Below are 17,086 nucleotides of genomic sequence, written 5' to 3'. Positions count from 1 at the left end.
CACACACACACACAGAGACACACACACAAAGAAACACGCACGGACACACAGACACACGCACGGACACACAGACACACACAGACACGCACAGACACACAAAGAAACACGCACGGACACACAGACACACAAAGACACGCACAGACACACAAAGACACACGCACGGACACACACACACACAAAGACACGCACAGACACACAAAGACACACGCACGGACACACACACACACAAAGACACGCACAGACACACAAAGAAACACGCACGGACACACACACACACACAGACACACACACAAAGAAACACGCACGGACACACAGACACACAAAGACACGCACAGACACACAAAGAAACACGCACGGACACACACACACACACAGACACGCACAGACACACAAAGAAACACGCACGGACACACAGACACACACAGACACGCACAGACACACAAAGACACACGCACGGACACAGACACACAAAGACACGCACAGACACACAAAGACACGCACAGACACACAGACACACGCACGGACACACACACAAAGACACGCACAGACACACAGACACACGCACGGACACACACACAAAGACACGCACAGACACACAAAGACACACGCACGGACACACACACACAGACACGCACAGACACACAAAGACACACGCACGGACACACACACACACACAGACACAGACAGACACGCACAGACACACAAAGAAACACGCACGGACACACACACACAGACACGCACAGACACACAAAGACACGCACGGACACACAGACACACAAAGACACGCACGGACACACAAAGACACACGCACGGACACACACACACACAAAGACACGCACGGACACACAAAGACACACGCACGGACACACACACACACAAAGACATGCACAGACACACAAAGAAACACGCACGGACACACACACACACACAGACACACACACAAAGAAACACGCACGGACACACAGACACACAAAGACACGCACAGACACACAAAGACACACGCACGGACACACACACACACACAGACACGCACAGACACACAAAGAAACACGCACGGACACACAGACACACACAGACACGCACAGACACACAAAGACACACGCACGGACACACAGACACACAAAGACACGCACAGACACACAAAGACACGCACGGACACACAGACACACGCACGGACACACACACAAAGACACGCACAGACACACAAAGACACACGCACGGACACACACACACAGACACGCACAGACACACAAAGACACACGCACGGACACACACACACACAAAGACACGCACACAGGCACGCACAGACGCACAAACACACACACAGACACAAAGACGCACAGACAGGCACGCACAGACACACAAAGACACACGCACGGACACACACACACACACAGACACAAAGACACGCACAAACACACAGACACACGCACACGCAGAGACACACAAACAGCCCTCAGGTCCCCCATGAACATTTAAAATAGGATTTTCCCCACTGGCCAAAGCAGGCAGGTCCAACTATGAGACCAGGGGTGGGACATAACCCAAAAAGGGGGGGGGGGACACTTGACTACTGAGGTCCGTGTATCCCTGGCAGAGGCCGGAGGCGGCACGTGGGGCAGGCGGGCGAGGGCCTGGATCTGCCGTCCCGTGCGGGGGTCGCTGCAGGTGATGGGCAGGGCCGGGGCGCGCTGGGGGCTCCTGGCCGACAAGGTGGTTTTTGTGATGGCTCCTACCGAGGGGTGAGTGACCCCCCCAAGCCAACTGGTGCCCCTCACTTGCGACCAGCAGCCCCTTCCTAGACCAGCCCTGCCCCCCCAGCTCTGCCGGTGCCCCTCACTCGCGACCCCCCGATCGCCACAGTGAGCCCAGATGCCTGGGTCCTATCCCCAGTGCTGGGAGGGGAGTAGGGGCTAGTGCTTAGCACAGGGGGGTTGGGAGCCAGGACTCCTGGGTTCTATCCTGGGTGGGGAGTGGGTAGTAGTTAGAGTGGGGGTGGGGGCTGGGAGCCAGGACTCCTGGGTTCTCTGCCAGGCTCTGGGAGGGAAGTGGGGGCTAGTGGTTAGAACAGGGGGCTGGGAGCCAGGACTCCTGGGTTCTCTCCCCGGCCCTGGGAGGGCAGCGCCCAGCACAGTGGGGCGCCAATCGCGGTCGGTAACCAGCCCCCTCACGTCTCGTCTCTCCAGGCCCTGGAGCGTCACGGGGGTATCGACATCCTGGTCTCCAATGCGGCCGTGAAGCTGTTCTTCGGCAGCATGCTCGATGCCAGCGAGGACGTGTGGAACAAGGTGGGGGTAGGGGCAGAGCAGAGAGCAGGGGTTGGTGGGGAAGGGGGAGTTGCGGGACGGAGGGGGGCTGGGATCGGAGGAGGAGGTGGGGTGAGGTGGGCTCTGTGGGAGTGGGTGGAGGGACGAGGAGGTGGGAGTAGAAATGGGGGTTTGCGGAGAGGACGTGGGGGTCAGAGGGGTGGGGGGAGGGGGGCAGAGGGGGAGCGTGCCATTCCCCGGGGGACCATCTGGACCATGGAACGGCCATGCCCGCCCCCCCTGCTCCCAGGGTTTTCACGAACTGCTTAAAGTCAAACAGTTAAACCAGCCCATTCACTAGAGAACAGAAGATTTTTAAGCGAATATTAAGCACCAAGGTTGGAGCTGGCTAGACTTGAAATAAAAGTTAAATCCGCAGGCTAGTTCCTCGACGTGAGCAACGCCAGCAGACTGAAAGCGGAACGGTTTCTCTCAGCCAAATGCTTTCAGCACTCGGGAAATTTCCAGGTGAGGACCGTTCCCCCCAGAACCGCAGCGTGATGCAGTAACAACGGGACAGCAGACTCGTAGAACTTCCTGCACCATTTTGCTACACGTCGTTCAACAGGACACTGATACTCAGCAAATTATGATTTTTCAGAGGGTAACCTCCCAAGGCATACTTCGTAGAGGATTTATCGTAGCCCTATAAAAGTGGTGACCATGGGGTACAGGGAGTCCCAGGGAGGAGAGGGGGAAAAGCAACTGGGGGGCAGAGTGTGGGGCTTGAGGGAGTCTGGGGGTGTGTGGGGAGAAGCAGGACCCCTCCTGAACCCCGACTCCCCTTTCAGATCCTGCAGGTGAATGGGACATCACTGGCACTGCTAGTCAGCCTGGTCTTGCCCCCCCCGCGGAGAAACAGGCTTGAGTGGGGGGGGACGACATGAGGGGGCAGCTGGTCTCGTCTCTGGCTCATTCCCTCTCTCCGCTCAGGGGCGGCTCCATCATCCTCGTCTCCTCCATCGCCGGGTTCTCCCCCTTCCTGGTGAGATGCCCCGGCCCGCCCATGGCCCCGAAGGAGGGAAGGAGGGAAGGAGGAAGGGAGGGGAGTGTCTGGGGGGATGGTTGGCTGGTAGGCAGATGGAGGGGGCTGGTGGGGTGGGTAGGCGGAGTGGAGAGGTGGCAGTGGGTGGTCAGAGGTGGCAAGGGGGGGCTGGCGGGGGGTAGGTGGGCGGAGGGGTGGGCCAGAGGCGGGCACGGGGGGTAGGGCTGGCTGTGCTGACCCCCCCCCCAGGCGCTGGGCCCGTACAGCGTCAGTAAAACGGCCCTGCTGGGGCTCCGCAAGGCCCTGGCCCCCGAGCTCGGCACCCGCAACATCCGCACCAACTGCCTGGCACCGGGGATCGTCCAGACCAAGTTCAGCTCGGCCGTCAGTGCGGGGAGGGGCCAAAGCTGGGGGGGCACTGCTAGGGGGGCACTGCTGGGGGCGGGGCTGCACCTGGGGGGCAGGGCAGTGACCCCCAACTCTGATTTTTCTTCCAGTTGTGGAAGGACGAGGCCATAAAGGAGAAAATGTTGAAGAACCTGAGAGTTCCCCAGCCCCTCCCCTTCCCCCATCCATCCATCCCCCTACACACCCCTTCCTCCCTCCCTCCCCCCTCCATCCATCCCTCCCCCCTCCATCCATCCCCTCACACACCCTTCCTCCTCTCCATCCATCCCCCTGCACACCCTTCCCTCCATCCCTCCCTCTCCCTGCACACCCCTCCCTCCCTCCCTCCTCCCACGCACCCCTCCCTCCATTCCCCCCTCCATCCATCCCTCCATCCATCCCTCCATCCCTGTACACACCCCTCCCTCCCTCCATCCATCCCCCTACACACCCCTCCCTCCCTCCATCCAGCCACCCACAGAATCCTAGAATCTCGGGGTGGGAAGCGACCTCAGGAGGTTCTAGTCCAAACCCCTGCTCAAAGCAGGACTAGTCCCCAATTAAATCATCCCAGGCAGGGCTTTGTCAAGCTGGGCCTTAAAAACCTCTAAGGAAGGAGATTCCACCCCCTCCCTAGGGAACCCAGTCCAGTGCTTCACCACCCTCCTAGTGAAATAGGGTTTCCTAATATCCCACCTAGACCTCCCCCACTGCAACTTGAGACCATTACTCCTTGTCCTGTCCTCTGCCACCACTGAGAACAGTCTAGAGCCATCCTCTCTGGAACCCCCTCTCAGGTAGTTGAAAGCAGCTATCAAATCCCCCCTCATTCTTCTCTTCTGCAGACTAAACATCCCAGTTCCCTCAGCCTCTCCTCATAAGTCATCCACCCACCCTTCCATCCACCCCTATACACACCCCTCTATCCATCCATCCACCGACCGCCTTACACACCTATCCATCCATCCGTCCCTCCCGGGCTAACCCTGTCTCTTCTCCCCAGGTTGGGGGTCCCGTCTGACTGCGTTGGGATCGTCTCCTTCCTGTGCTTCCCCGACACCAGCTAAATCAGCGGGGCGACAGTGGTGGTGGGCGGGGGCGCCCCCTCCCGCCTCTGAGCCCCCAGAACACAGATGGCCTGACAGATGGATGGGCTGGCCCTAGTTGGCCTGATCCCAAATGGGGAGCCTGCGGGGTCTGATGGCTCTTGGGGTACACTCCTCAGGGAAGGGGAGTCTTTGGGTCCCCTCTTGGGGGTCTGGAAGAGAAGCAGGTTTGGATGGTAGGAATTGTGGGGAAGGGCTAGAGGGAAGTAGGGGAGCAAGATTTTGGGTGGGGGTTGGAATTTGAGATCCATTGGGGGGGCTGGAGTGAGCCAGTGGATCAGCTTTTGGGGGGTAGGGAGCTGGGGTGACCTGTATGGGGGGGGTCTCCTTTGGGGAGAGAAAAGCAGGGTAGTTTTGAGGCTGCGGGCAGGAAGGGGGACGGGCAAGGGGTAGATGGGGGCAGGGAGGGGGCATGAGGGTATTATTGGGGTACACATCAGGGAGGAGAGGTGGGGGAAGTTTTGGGGCACAGTGGTGGGGCAAGGAGGAGAAGGGGGAGATTCTGGGGGTCTGGGAGGGTGGATTTGGGGGACACGTGGCCATTTGGGGAGGGGGGCTGAATGTTGGGGAATGGGGACCCCTGCCCTTCACCCCCCTTCCCGATCTCTCCGGAGACCAGCCACCTGCCAAAGACTTGGTAGATTGTTTCTGCGTCCTTGGTCTGCCTTTTTTGGGGGAGGTCTATGAGAGGGGGGCGTGGGGGCAGGGGGAGGGGCAGGTGGTCTATAATGGGGGAGGGGAAGGAGGAGGACAGGGGGTCTGTAAAGGGGGGCAGGGGAGGGGACAGAGTGGGAGGGGGTCTGTAAAGGGGGGAGGGGCAGGGGGAGGGGGTCTGTGAAGGGGGAGGGGCCGGGCTCTATAACGGGTTTAAAAGGGGCGGGGCCTAACTAGAATCCCGCCCCCCACGTTACGTCCCCCCCGCTCCCGCAAGGGGGGGCTGTGTTGTCGGCAGCCCCCCCCACTCCTCCTCCTCCGCCGCCGCTGCCTTCCACCTTCCCTCCATCCCTCGCCCGGCTCAGCCTCCCGGGAGCGTCTCCCTCCATCCCAGCCCTAGCTCCTTGCCCCGCTCCGGCCGGCTTCTCTCTCCGCCGGGGGGTTTCTACCTCCCCTCCATCCCCGGCCCCCCCGGGGAGTGGCTCCTTCCCCCTCTGAGATTTCCCTCCCTCCGTTCCTGACAGTCCCTAGCCCCCCCCCACCCCCCAAATCTCTCCATTCCTGAATTTCCCCCCTTCTGTCTCTTTCCACCCCCGAGATCTTCTCTCTCCATTTGGAAATTTCCTCCAACTCACTCCCCCCCCGAGCTGGTTCAGCTCCCTCTCCCCATTCCTCCGGCACTGCCCCCCGCCCCCCCTTCAGCCCCCCTCTCAGCCCCGCTCCAACCCGCCTTCCTTTCCTGTATTTCCACGCTCCCTTCTTTCCCCTCCAGAGCATGGGCGAGATTCGTCCCCGCTCACGGCCGCCTTGGGTGTGTCTAGCCCTCTAGCCCTCTGGGCTTTTCTCCGCTCCCTCTTTCCTGGCCGCATGGATTCGCTTCCTGCTTCTCCTCTGCCTCTCAGGAAATAAATACGGAGTGAGTATCTATCTATCTATCTATCTATCTATCTATCCATCCCCATTCACCCCTTCTATCTATCCATCCACCCCATCCATCCATCCATCCATCCATCCATCCACCCACCCCATCTACCTATCTATCCCCATCCACCCCATCGATCTATCTATCCCCATCCACCCCATCTATCTCATCTATCTACCTATCTCCCTGCTGCCCTCTGCTGGAGGGGATGGGACCTGCCCCTTGTGTGTGTTTGCGTTGGGGGTATTTTTCAGGCTGTTTCTCTAAGTTGGGGGTCTGGTTGTTCCTCCCTCCCACCCTCGGCCAGCCACTCTCTCACCTTCTTTCGTTGTAGGTACCCCACATCATGAGGCCACTGTTGGGAGCCCTCCCTGGCCCCCCGGCTCCGTTCCACACCCCCAGCAGCTCGTTTGCTTCCTGGGAACACCCGGAGCCTCTCTGAGTCAGGGGACCGGGAGCACATCCTGACGCCTGTAGGCAGAGATTCCCAAGGCCTGCTCTATGCCTGTTGGACACTATACCTGTAGCTGGGGAACTCCTGGGCTGTAGAACACCAAGAATTCCAAGTTACAGCCTGGCAGCACACCGTCGTAACCAGTGGCTGCAAGTCTAGAGGGCTCTGTCTGCCTGTAGCCAGAGAACCGACCACTCTCGGCCTGTAGCTGGAGAAATACACTCCCTGCTAGACACCTGTCACCAGAGAACTCCAGGACTGCTGTACGCCTGTAGCTGGAGAACTCCAGGACCGCTGTACGCCTGTAGCCGGAGAACTCTGGGATGGCTGTAGACCTGTAGCCAAGACTTCCAGGAGCACTTTACACCTGTAGTTACAGAACATAGGGATCGCCTGTCACAGAAGACCCCTGGACTTATTGTATGCCTATAGCTGGAGAAATCAAGGACTGTTGCACACCTGTAGCCAGAGAACTTCCAGCCGCCATCCGCCTGTAAGATACAGAGACTCCCAGGTCACAGCATGGCAGCACAGAGCCAGAACCAAGTCATTGCAGATTTGGAGGCCACTGTCTGCCTGTAACACATGGACTCCAGGACCATACTACATCTGTGACCGGAGAACTCCAGGAGCCACGTACAGGTGTAATCAGACAGCCTCCATACCCCCATAGCTACAGAATTATGGGCTGTAGTCTTACTGTAGGGCACCATACAGCCATAGCCAAAGCCAGATTACTGTAGGTGTTGAAGCAACCATACGCCTGTAGCCAAAGATGTCTGGGACTGCTGTATGACTGACCCCCACTTTACACATGTAGGCGGAGAAGTCTGGGACTTCTGTACCACTGTAACACTGCCGTACGCCTGTAGGGGACAACTCCGGGACGTCTGTATGACCGTATCTCCATTGAATGGTTGTAGGTGGAGATGTCTGGCATTTGTGTATGACTGCAGCTGAAGTGCACACCTGTAGCCAGAGAACTCAGAGGTCGCTCTCCGACTGTAAACCCCTCCCCCCGCCCCCCACCACTACCACCATGTGCCTGTAGGTGGAGAACTCCAGGACTGGCATGCGCTGTAGCTCCACTGTCCACCTGTAGGAGGAGAACTCCTGGTTCTTCATTCACCTGTAGCTACACTACTTGCCCATAGACAGAGAAGCTGGGGATCTGCCTACGACTGTAAGGGGCAGGAAGCCAGGAGTGGCGTGCGACTGTCAGCCCGCCTGTAGGGGAAGAACTCCAGGACTGACGTACGGCTGTTAGTCCCATTGCCCGCCTGTCGGAGGAGTGGAAGTTCCCACTACAGATGCCACCCTGACCCTGCCACCTACAGCCAGCCCCGCATGGTGGGGCTGGCCCTGGCTATGAGCGCAGGGTCCTGTGGGTAGCCGGCGCCGGGAGAGGCGGGGCCTCGTTACATGCATGTCCCACGGGGGCAGGTTCGACTTTGACGATGGCGGCTGCTACGTGGGTGACTGGCAGGAGGGCCGGGCACACGGGTACGGGGTCTGCACCGGCCCTGGGGCACAGGGCGAGTACAGCGGGCAGTGGCGCCGTGGGTTCGAGTCTCTGGGTGTCTACACCTGGCCCAGCGGCAACACCTACCAGGGCCATTGGAGCCAGGGCAAGCGGGAAGGGCTGGGCGTGGAGCGCAAGAGCAAGTGGTGTTACAAGGGGGAGTGGAGCCATGGGCTGAAGGGCCGGGCTGGCGTCTGGGAGAGCCACTCCGGGGTCACCTACGAGGGCATGTGGAGGGACGGGCTCCAGGATGGCTACGGCACCGAGACCTACGCTGACGGAGGTGAGGGCAGACGGGTGCCAGCTCGGGGGGGGGGGGAGGGAAAGGGGGGTTCTATCTGTTCAGCTGTGCGCTCCCTCCATCCAACCACGTCCATGCACAGGCCCATGCTCCATCCGCTCTCCTGCTCTGTTCTGCGCTCCATTGCTGCATTCACATTCATCCCTCCATCCATCCGCCAGCCACCCCTCTATCCCTGCGGCTCCACCCTCCCTCCATCCGTCCATCCATCCAGGTCCATCACCCACCCCTCCATCCCTGCGGCTTCACACTCCCTCCCTCCGTCCATCCACCCAGGTCCATCACCCACCCCTCTATCCCTGCGGCTCCACCCTCCCTCCATCCGTCCATCCACCCAGGTCCATCACCCACCCCTCCATCCCTGTGGCTTCACACTCCCTCCCTCCGTCCATCCACCCAGGTCCATCACCCACCCCTCCATCCCTGCGGCTTCACACTCCCTCCCTCCGTCCATCCAGCCAGGTCCATCACCTACCCCTCCATCCCTGCGGCTTCACACTCCCTCCCTCCGTCCATCCAGCCAGGTCCATCACCTACCCCTCCATCCCTGCAGCTTCACACTCCCTCCCTCCGTCCATCCATCCAGGTCCATCACCTACCCCTCCATCCCTGCGGCTTCACACTCCCTCCCTCCGTCCATCCACCCAGGTCCATCACCCACCCCTCCATCCCTGCGGCTTCACCCTCCCTCCCTCCGTCCATCCACCCAGGTCCATCACCCACCCCTCCATCCCTGCGGCTTCACCCTCCCTCCCTCCCTCCCTCCATCCATCCATTCATCCATCCATCCAGGTCCATCACCCACCCCTCTATCCCTGCGGCTCCACCCTCCCTCCATCCGTCCATCCACCCAGGTCCATCACCCACCCCTCTATCCCTGTGGCTTCACACTCCCTCCCTCCATCCAGCCAGCCAGGTCCATCACCCACCCATCTATCCCTGCAGTTCCAACTTTCCTCCCGCCCTCCACTTCCACATTCACTTCCTCCTTCTGTCTGCCCGGTTTCCATCCCCCCGCCGATTTGTCCTCCCCTCCTCTAACCCTGCCCCGCTCCGTGCCTCCTTTGCAGGCACCTACCAGGGCCAGTGGCAAGCCGGGAAGCGGCACGGCTACGGTGTTCGCCAGAGCGCCCCCTACCGTCAGGCTGCCTTGGTGTGCTCCCTGCGCCGCACCTCGCTGGACTCCCTCCGCAGCGACCCCGACCCCGGCGTGCCCCCTCCTCCGCTCCCGCCCCCTCCCCTGCCGCCTCCGCTGCTCCCGGGGGACAGCCCAGCCTCGGGCTCCCGCGGCGGCTTTGTGCTGGCCTTCCCCGGCGACCCGGGCTTCCCCAAGGGGGCCAAGAAGAAGACGGGGAGCTTCTTCTTCCGGCGCTCCCTGCTGCTGAGTGGCCTGCGGGTGCGCCGAGCCGAGTCCAAAGCCTCCCTGGGCAGCAAGCGGGGCTCGCTGAAGAGCGAAGCTGGGGTGAGCTCGACTGGGAGCGAAGCCACCACCCTGAGCTACGCCGAGACCGAACCCCCCGAGATGCCTTCACGGTTGGCCATCGAGGGCTCCTCCACCGAGGTGTATGCCGGGGAGTGGCGCGCTGACCGGCGCAGCGGCTACGGGGTCAGCCGGCGCTCCAATGGGCTGCGCTACGAAGGCGAGTGGCTGGGGAACCGGCGGCATGGCTACGGGCGCACCACCTACCCCGACGGCACCAAGGAAGAGGGCAAGTACAAGCTCAACCGGCTGGTGAGCGGCAAGGTCAAGAACCTCATCCCGCTCCGGCGCAGCAAGGTGAAGGAGAAGGTGGACCGGGCGGTGGAGATGGCCCGCAGGGCCGTCAGCCTGGCCAGGCAGAAGCAGGAGATGGCGGCCACCAGGTCAGCTGGCAGACGGGGGGCACTGGCGGGCCGTGGGGTGCTGGGGAGCTGGAGTATTGGGAGCGGTCAGGTGTGGGTGGGGGAGTGCAGGGGGCGTGGGGGGAGGGGGACTATGGAGGGGAGCATGGGGTGGGGGACATAGGGGATGCAGGAGAATGGGGGACATGGACGAGTGGGGGATGTGGAGGCGGAGCATGGGGTGAGTTTTGGGGGGTAAGGGGGGTAGGGGATTGGGGATGTAGGAGGCTGAGGGAGGGGAGGGGAGATGTAGAGGAATGGCTGGGGGTGGGGGGCAGTGGGTGTGTGTCTCAATAACACACCCTGTTACGCTCTGGGGCTTGCAGTGGGACTGGGGTTTGAGTGGGGCTTCAGGGGTTTGGGCAGGGAGCCCTCTGGGGGTCCTGGGATTCACCCCTCAAAAACACCCCAGAACTCTGCCTTTTCTCCTGGCCACAAATCTAGACAAGGCCCAGGCTTCAGCTAGGCCTTGTAGGTCTCAGTAGGCCCAAAGCCATAATTCCTCCATCCACACCATCTTGTCCCACAACCACCTCCCCAGCTGCCATTTTCCCTCCTTCCTGAACCTTCACTTCCTGCCTGGGAAGGGGGACCTCAGTCCACGATGGGGAGAGCTCGTGAGCGGGGCACTGGCAGCCATCTTGAAAGTTGGCTCAAGGGATCCCCCGAGCGGGTAGACATCTTGAAACCTGGGTTAAGTGACACCGCCAAGTGGTAGCCATCCTGAAAGTTGGCTCAAGCCAACCCAACAGAGTAGCCATCTTGAAAGTTGGATCAAGTGGTCCTCAACTGGGGTAGCCATCTTGAAATCAGGTTCAAACCCACCTCAGCTGAGCAGCCATTTTAAAGTTGACTCAAGTGACCTCCCCAACTGAGCAGCCATCTTGAAAGCTGGTTGAAATGACCATGGAACGCCAGCGTGTCCATTCTCCCAGAGGCACATGGGTTATTCTGTGAGCCGCCCACCCTGCAGGCATGCCTGGGTGGGACGGGGGCTGGATGGGAACTAATTAACAATGGAGTCCCAGTAGGCAAATGAACCGGGAGGTCCCAGTGGCCAGCTGAGGGGCTGCAGGAGAAGTCTCATCCCTACCAGGAAGGGGGAACTCACCCTGCATTAGGGTGAGGTCAAGAGGGAGGTCAAGAGTAGCCATCTTGAAAGTTGGTTCTAATGATCCCAGTTGGGGCAGCCATCTTGAAAGTTGTCCAGTTGGTCCGGATGGAGGACAGGCTGGGGGGTTGTGTGAATGGTGTGGAGGCCTTGCTGAGACTGAGGTGTTGGAGGGGAAGGCCCTACTGCCCAAATTTGACCATACTGAGGTGCTTCCTTGGAGACTACTGGGTTTCTTGCTGGCATGGGGAAGGCAGGTGGGTGGATGGACTTGGCTGTCAGAACTTGTGTCCTTGCCCAGCACTGAAATTGAGACATTGGCTCTGCCAACAAACAGCGACGATGGCTCCTCTCTGTCTGGCTGGAGTTTGCTTTTCTCTCCTTTCCTCTGGCACTCTCCTCTCTTGTTGCTTTTCGCTAATTATTTCTTTTGCTGGCTGGCTCGTTTTCTGTCTCATTTTGTCTTGCTTTCTTTTCTTTCTTTCTTCTTCCCCCCCCCATTCCCTGCTCTCCCCCCCCGCCATGTTGCCATCCCCAGCGAGGGCATGGTTGGGGGCTGGGGGTGCGGAAGACAGGTTACATGGAGTGTATGCAAGGGCCTGGCAGAGGCTGCCTGGTCTCCTAGACAACCGGGTGATGGCAACAGCGATTGGCTGGTGGTTGCTGTGGAAACAGTGGAGCAGCAGCATCCACTGGGCATGGACCAGGGGAGGGGGGGCTGCTGGTGGGGGAAGGGCACTTCCCCTGGCATGGAGCGGGGAGAGGGCTGGGAATTAAAGGGAGGGCATTGGGGACTGGGTGAAGTGAAGGGGCAAGTTGGGGGCTGGGGGCTGTATAGGGATGGGTGGGTGGGTGATCCTTGGGGCCAGGGTGTGTGATCAGTAACTATGGGTGGGAACAGGTGCTGGGGCCCAGGGTGGGTCTGGATGGGTGCTGGGGCTCAGGGTGGGGGTTGGGGGGGTGGGGTGATGGCAAGGGATGGTGGCTGTGGGGTAGGATGGATGGGGATGGGTGGTGGATGCTGAGGGTTAGGGTGAGGGTTTGGTTGGGTTGCACTGGGGATGGGTGCAGGATGGGTGGGCGGGGTTGGGTGGGGGAGGGGCAGCGCTGACACCAGGGAGGCTCCACCCCACAGAGACCCACCCTGACCCTCTCCCCAGGGCAGCCGATGCCCGGCTGAAGGCCACGGCCGCGCTGGCCTCCGCCGAGAAGGCTGTGGAGGCGGCTCGAGTGGCCAAGATCCTGGCCCAGGATCTTCAGCCCATCTTGGATGACCCTGGTGAGTTTGGGGAGCAGGGCAGGGAAGAGGGAGCCCCTAATCCTGGTTTCAGAGTAACAGCCGTGTTAGTCTGTATCCGCAGAAAGAACAGGAGGACTTGTGGCACCTTAGAGACTAACAAATTTATTTGAGCCTAAGCTTTCGTGGGCTAAACCCACTTCATCGGTGGCATAGAATGGAACATAGAGTAAGAAAAAATATGTATACATACATATTTCTAATCCTGGGTCTGCCGGGAAGCCCCCCAGCCCCCTCTCTGTACAAGTGTGCCTGTGGGCTCCCCCATATTGCAGAAGGGGCATCCACCCCTCCCCATGCTTGTATGGGGGTGATTTTGACCTGAACACCCTTTCTTACCCCATGGCACCCATTTTGTCTCTGCCTCCCAATTCTTGACCCCCACATCCCTTTTCTCCCTGCACCCCCAAACCTGGATTCTTCTGACAGTGTCGGGGGGAGGGCTGAATTTGGGGGGGGCATTGAACCCTGTGGGAGTCTATCAACAGAAACCCACTCTTGACTCCCCTTTTATCTCTCCCCAAAAAAACCCAGAGCCACGGACCCGCCTGGACTCCGAAGGCACCGACACGGACCTGTTAGAATACGACAGCCCGGAGGTCTATGAAAATGGGGTCACCCCATCGGACGTGACCCCAGACCCCAGCTACCCGCCCACCCCACTGCAGCCCTGGAGGGGAGACCCCCGTCGGACTTGGCACCCTCTGGAGAATGGGGGACTCCCTCGAGTGCCCCCTGCGGATGCATCAGACCCTGAGGATGAGTGGGGGTGCCGGAGGTTCCCTGCCCGGACACCGGGGTTCCCACCTGAGGAACTGTGGGAGGGGGACGAGGAGGAGGGGGATCCGGGGCGCCCCCTGGTGGGCACCCCTCCCAGCGGCAGCTCTGGAAGCCTCCGGGAGGAAGACGAGGAAGAGGACTACGAGGAAGAGCTCCACCAGCTGGATATTGGGGAGCCCCAGGCGGGGTCAGAGGTGGCAGGACCCCCGGGGCACTCTGGACTGGGGGCTGACAAGCTGCCTTCAGGGAGGGGGGCTGCGGCTCAGGGTGTGAAGGAGACAGGCGCAGCCGTGAGACAGGTAAGAGGGGCAAAGGGACACCCCCATCTCCCCCTCTCCCAGAACTGGGAGAGAACCCAAGAGTCCTGGCTCCCAGCCCCTCCCCCCCAGCCACTAGCCCCCACTCCCGTCCCCAAGCTGGGAGAGAACCCAGGAGTCTGTCAGGATGGGAGGGGGGGTTGTGGGCGTGGCCCAGCTAGTGAAGCTCCACGGATTGGCTGATGTCCTGGCTCCTGTCTCATAGCAACTGCATCCTCCGTCCAGCATCCCTCCCGCCCCACTGCAGCATCTCAGCCCCGCCCAGCAGAGCTGCAGTGGGGGGTGCTGGGAGGAACTGGCCGTGGGGACGGGGGCTGCGGGTCTGGTGGGTTAGAGTGGGCTTGGAGCCAGGACACCTGGGTTGTATCCCTGGCTCTGGGAGGGGACAGGGGTATAGGGGGTTAGAGCAGAGTGAGAGGCTGGGAGTCACGTGGAGGGTGGGGGATGTGGGGTGGAAAGTTGTGGGTGTGTTTGGGGAGGGGGGGTTGAGGCTGGGGAGTTGGGAGGTGTATGGGGGGCTGCAGTGTCAGCTGGGGTGGGGTTATGTGGGAAGGGGGTGTTTGAGGAGAGGGTAAGGTCGGGGTGTCAGAGGGGCGTGTCTCACCCCTCCCTTTTCCCTTGCAGGGAGCTCACCCATTGGTGGTTCTGGCTGTCGTGTTGATTGACATCTGCCTGGCTCACCTGTTCTCTCTGCTTCTCACCTGAGACGGGGGTGGGGGGCAGCTCCCCACCGGACCCCTCCCTCTGCCCCTTCCCCCACCCTACCTGTTGCTCGTTCTCTGCCACTCTGTCTCATTCCCTCTCTCTCTTTCTTCTCTCCTCTCTTGTTCCCTCTCTCTCTCTCTTTCACTTGTTCTTCTCTCCTATTTTATTCTCTCTTTCTCTCTCTCCCATTCTTTGTGGTCTGTGTCTTTCATTCCTCCATTCCTGCTCTGCCCCCTTCCCTCTCTCTCTCTCTCTCTAGATTGTTTACATATGAAGGGCTCTTTCTAGTAGATTTCTCTTTCTCTGTCTGAGACCATGACAAAAAAACACCCCCCCCCCGTTTGAAATTTGAGGTTCCTTTCCCCTTAATGCACTCCTTCTTTTGGAGTTCAGTAAATTGGGGATGGGGGACCCCACGCCTGGGAGTGGAGGGGAATCCCAGCAGGGGGCGTGCTCTCCCCACCCCTCCAAAAACAAACAAAAATGGCAAACTTTTATTTCTGCTTTTTTAATGACTTTTCTTGCTGCGTCTGAATGAAATAACTAGTTAAATTTAAAAAGGGGGTAAAGGGGGCAATTCTGCCATTGGGGGTGACTGGGGAGCTCAATCCTGGTGCGAGGCTGTCGAGGGCAGCTGCTACACCTAGTGGGGCAAAAGAGGAAGTCCCACCTTTGGAAGGATGGTTCTAAAGGGGTCAGACAGGAAATCCTGCCTCCTAGTGGGCTTAGTGGGGAACTCGTAGTGTAGAACACCATTTACTGGAGGGTGGGGAAGTTCCTCCTACAGGAGAGCCACCCCAAGCGTTCAACACAGAAAATCCTGCCTTTTGCAGGGATGTGATGGTGCAATAAAGGAAATGGGTCGGGAACGCCCCCCGAAGGGGAGAAACGGGAAGTCCTGCCTTTTGTAGGGATGTGACGGTGCAATACAGGAAGTTCCACCCTCGGCAGGGTAGAGGATACTCAGCTGAGCGGTGGAACAGGAAGTCCCACCTTTTTAAAGGGACGTGATGTGCAATACAGGAATTTCTGCCTTCCAGAGGGTGGAAAATACTCCTAAAGGGGGCAAAGCAGGAAGTCCTGCCTTTTTGCAGAGATTGGTGGGTGCAAAACAAGAAGTCCCACCTTCTGGAAGGCAGGGAGACACGATTTGGGCCAATGAGCCTGCCTGACCATGGGAGGGGAACGCAACGATACCCCAAGGTACTTGTTGACTTAGAGGGGGGCAGTATAGCTGTGGAGGATACATCCCTTCCAATCACCCAGGGCAGGGCTAGGAAGTTGGGAGGCCCTTTGGGGAACACCCCCTGGCAGGAATCTCCCTCTCGGTCCCCAGAAAATGCATGAGGATGCTCAGTGTATTGGGAATGTGTATAATCAACTCCAATCCCCATGGCCCTGCAGTTTTCTACCTCCCTCCCTGCTGGCTGTCTCCTCCCTTGCTCCGGCCTTGATCCAATGTCCCCTCCCCGGATTGCCTTTTCCACGGGATATTTCTTATAGCGTGTCTTTGGGATTGAAAACACAAACAGTCTTGCAGATTTAAAAAATGAGAAATTTAATAAAAATATATTAATAAAAAAAAGGGGAAATGGACTGACATCGTCTTCTTTCATGTTGGGAACCCAGGAGTCCGGGCTCCCCGGGGCTCTAACTGCTGCCCAGAGCCGGCCCGAGAACCTAGGAGTCCGGGCTCTAACCCCCACCCCCCGCCCGAGAACCCAGGAGTCCGGGCTCTAACCCCCACCCCCCGCCCGAGAACCCAGGAGTCCGGGCTCTAACCCCCGCTCCCCGCCCGGGGCCGGGCCGAGAACCCAGGAGTCCGGGCTCTAACCCCCGCTCCCCGCCCGGGGCCGGGCCGAGAACCCAGGAGTCCGGGCTCTAACCCCCACCCCCCGCCCGAGAACCCAGGAGCCCGGGCTCTAACCCCCGCCCGGGGCCGGGCTGAGAACCCAGGAGCCCGGGCTCTAACCCCTGCCGAGGGGCCGGGCAGAGAACCCAGGAGTCCGGGCTCCCCGATCGCGGCCGCTGGGCGGGGAAGACTCCGCCCCCGGCTCCGCGCGCTCTATGGTGTCGCATCCGAGAGCGGCCGCCGCTCACCATAGAGACGGCGCTTCCCAGAGAGGCTCCGACCATCCAGTGCAAGATAGAGCGGGCGCGCAGGGAGAGAGAAGGACGCTCTGGGAGGAGGCTGGAGGACTCCTTAGTGTCTCTATCGTCTTAAAGAGACATCCCCCCGCCCCCCCAGAGCCGGGGAGAGAACCCAGGAGTCCTGGCTCCCAACCCTCCAACCACTGGACCCCACTCCCCTCCCAGAGCTGGGGAGAGAACCCAGGAGTCCTGGCTCCCAACCCTCCA

At 60.1% G+C, this 17,086-nt stretch overlaps 2 protein-coding genes across 2 annotated transcripts; both read left to right on the top strand.

The window, feature by feature from the left end:
• Nucleotides 1-1,671: 1,671 nt before the first annotated feature.
• On the top strand, nt 1,672-4,859 carry LOC144258702 (dehydrogenase/reductase SDR family member 4-like). The gene is made up of 7 exons (XM_077806905.1): nt 1,672-1,742; nt 2,087-2,288; nt 3,098-3,168; nt 3,240-3,291; nt 3,541-3,675; nt 3,789-3,844; nt 4,682-4,859. Exons 1-7 carry the CDS (start codon nt 1,672-1,674, stop codon nt 4,743-4,745), a joined length of 651 nt encoding a protein of 216 aa, XP_077663031.1. The 3' UTR covers nt 4,746-4,859.
• A 3,381-nt stretch (nt 4,860-8,240) lies between these two features.
• Nucleotides 8,241-16,273, top strand: JPH4 (junctophilin 4). Its single transcript, XM_077806911.1, has 5 exons — nt 8,241-8,619; nt 9,708-10,500; nt 12,790-12,908; nt 13,461-14,005; nt 14,648-16,273. The coding sequence occupies exons 1-5, from the start codon at nt 8,241-8,243 to the stop codon at nt 14,726-14,728; spliced, it is 1,917 nt and encodes a 638-aa protein (XP_077663037.1). The 3' UTR covers nt 14,729-16,273.
• Nucleotides 16,274-17,086: the final 813 nt, after the last annotated feature.

The sequence above is a fragment of the Eretmochelys imbricata genome, unplaced genomic scaffold (genome assembly GCF_965152235.1).
Source record: "Eretmochelys imbricata isolate rEreImb1 unplaced genomic scaffold, rEreImb1.hap1 Scaffold_35, whole genome shotgun sequence".
Taxonomy (NCBI): Eukaryota; Metazoa; Chordata; order Testudines; family Cheloniidae; genus Eretmochelys; species Eretmochelys imbricata.
The sequence above is the reverse complement of the archived record's forward strand: the minus strand, read 5'-3'. Positions and strand labels throughout refer to the sequence as shown.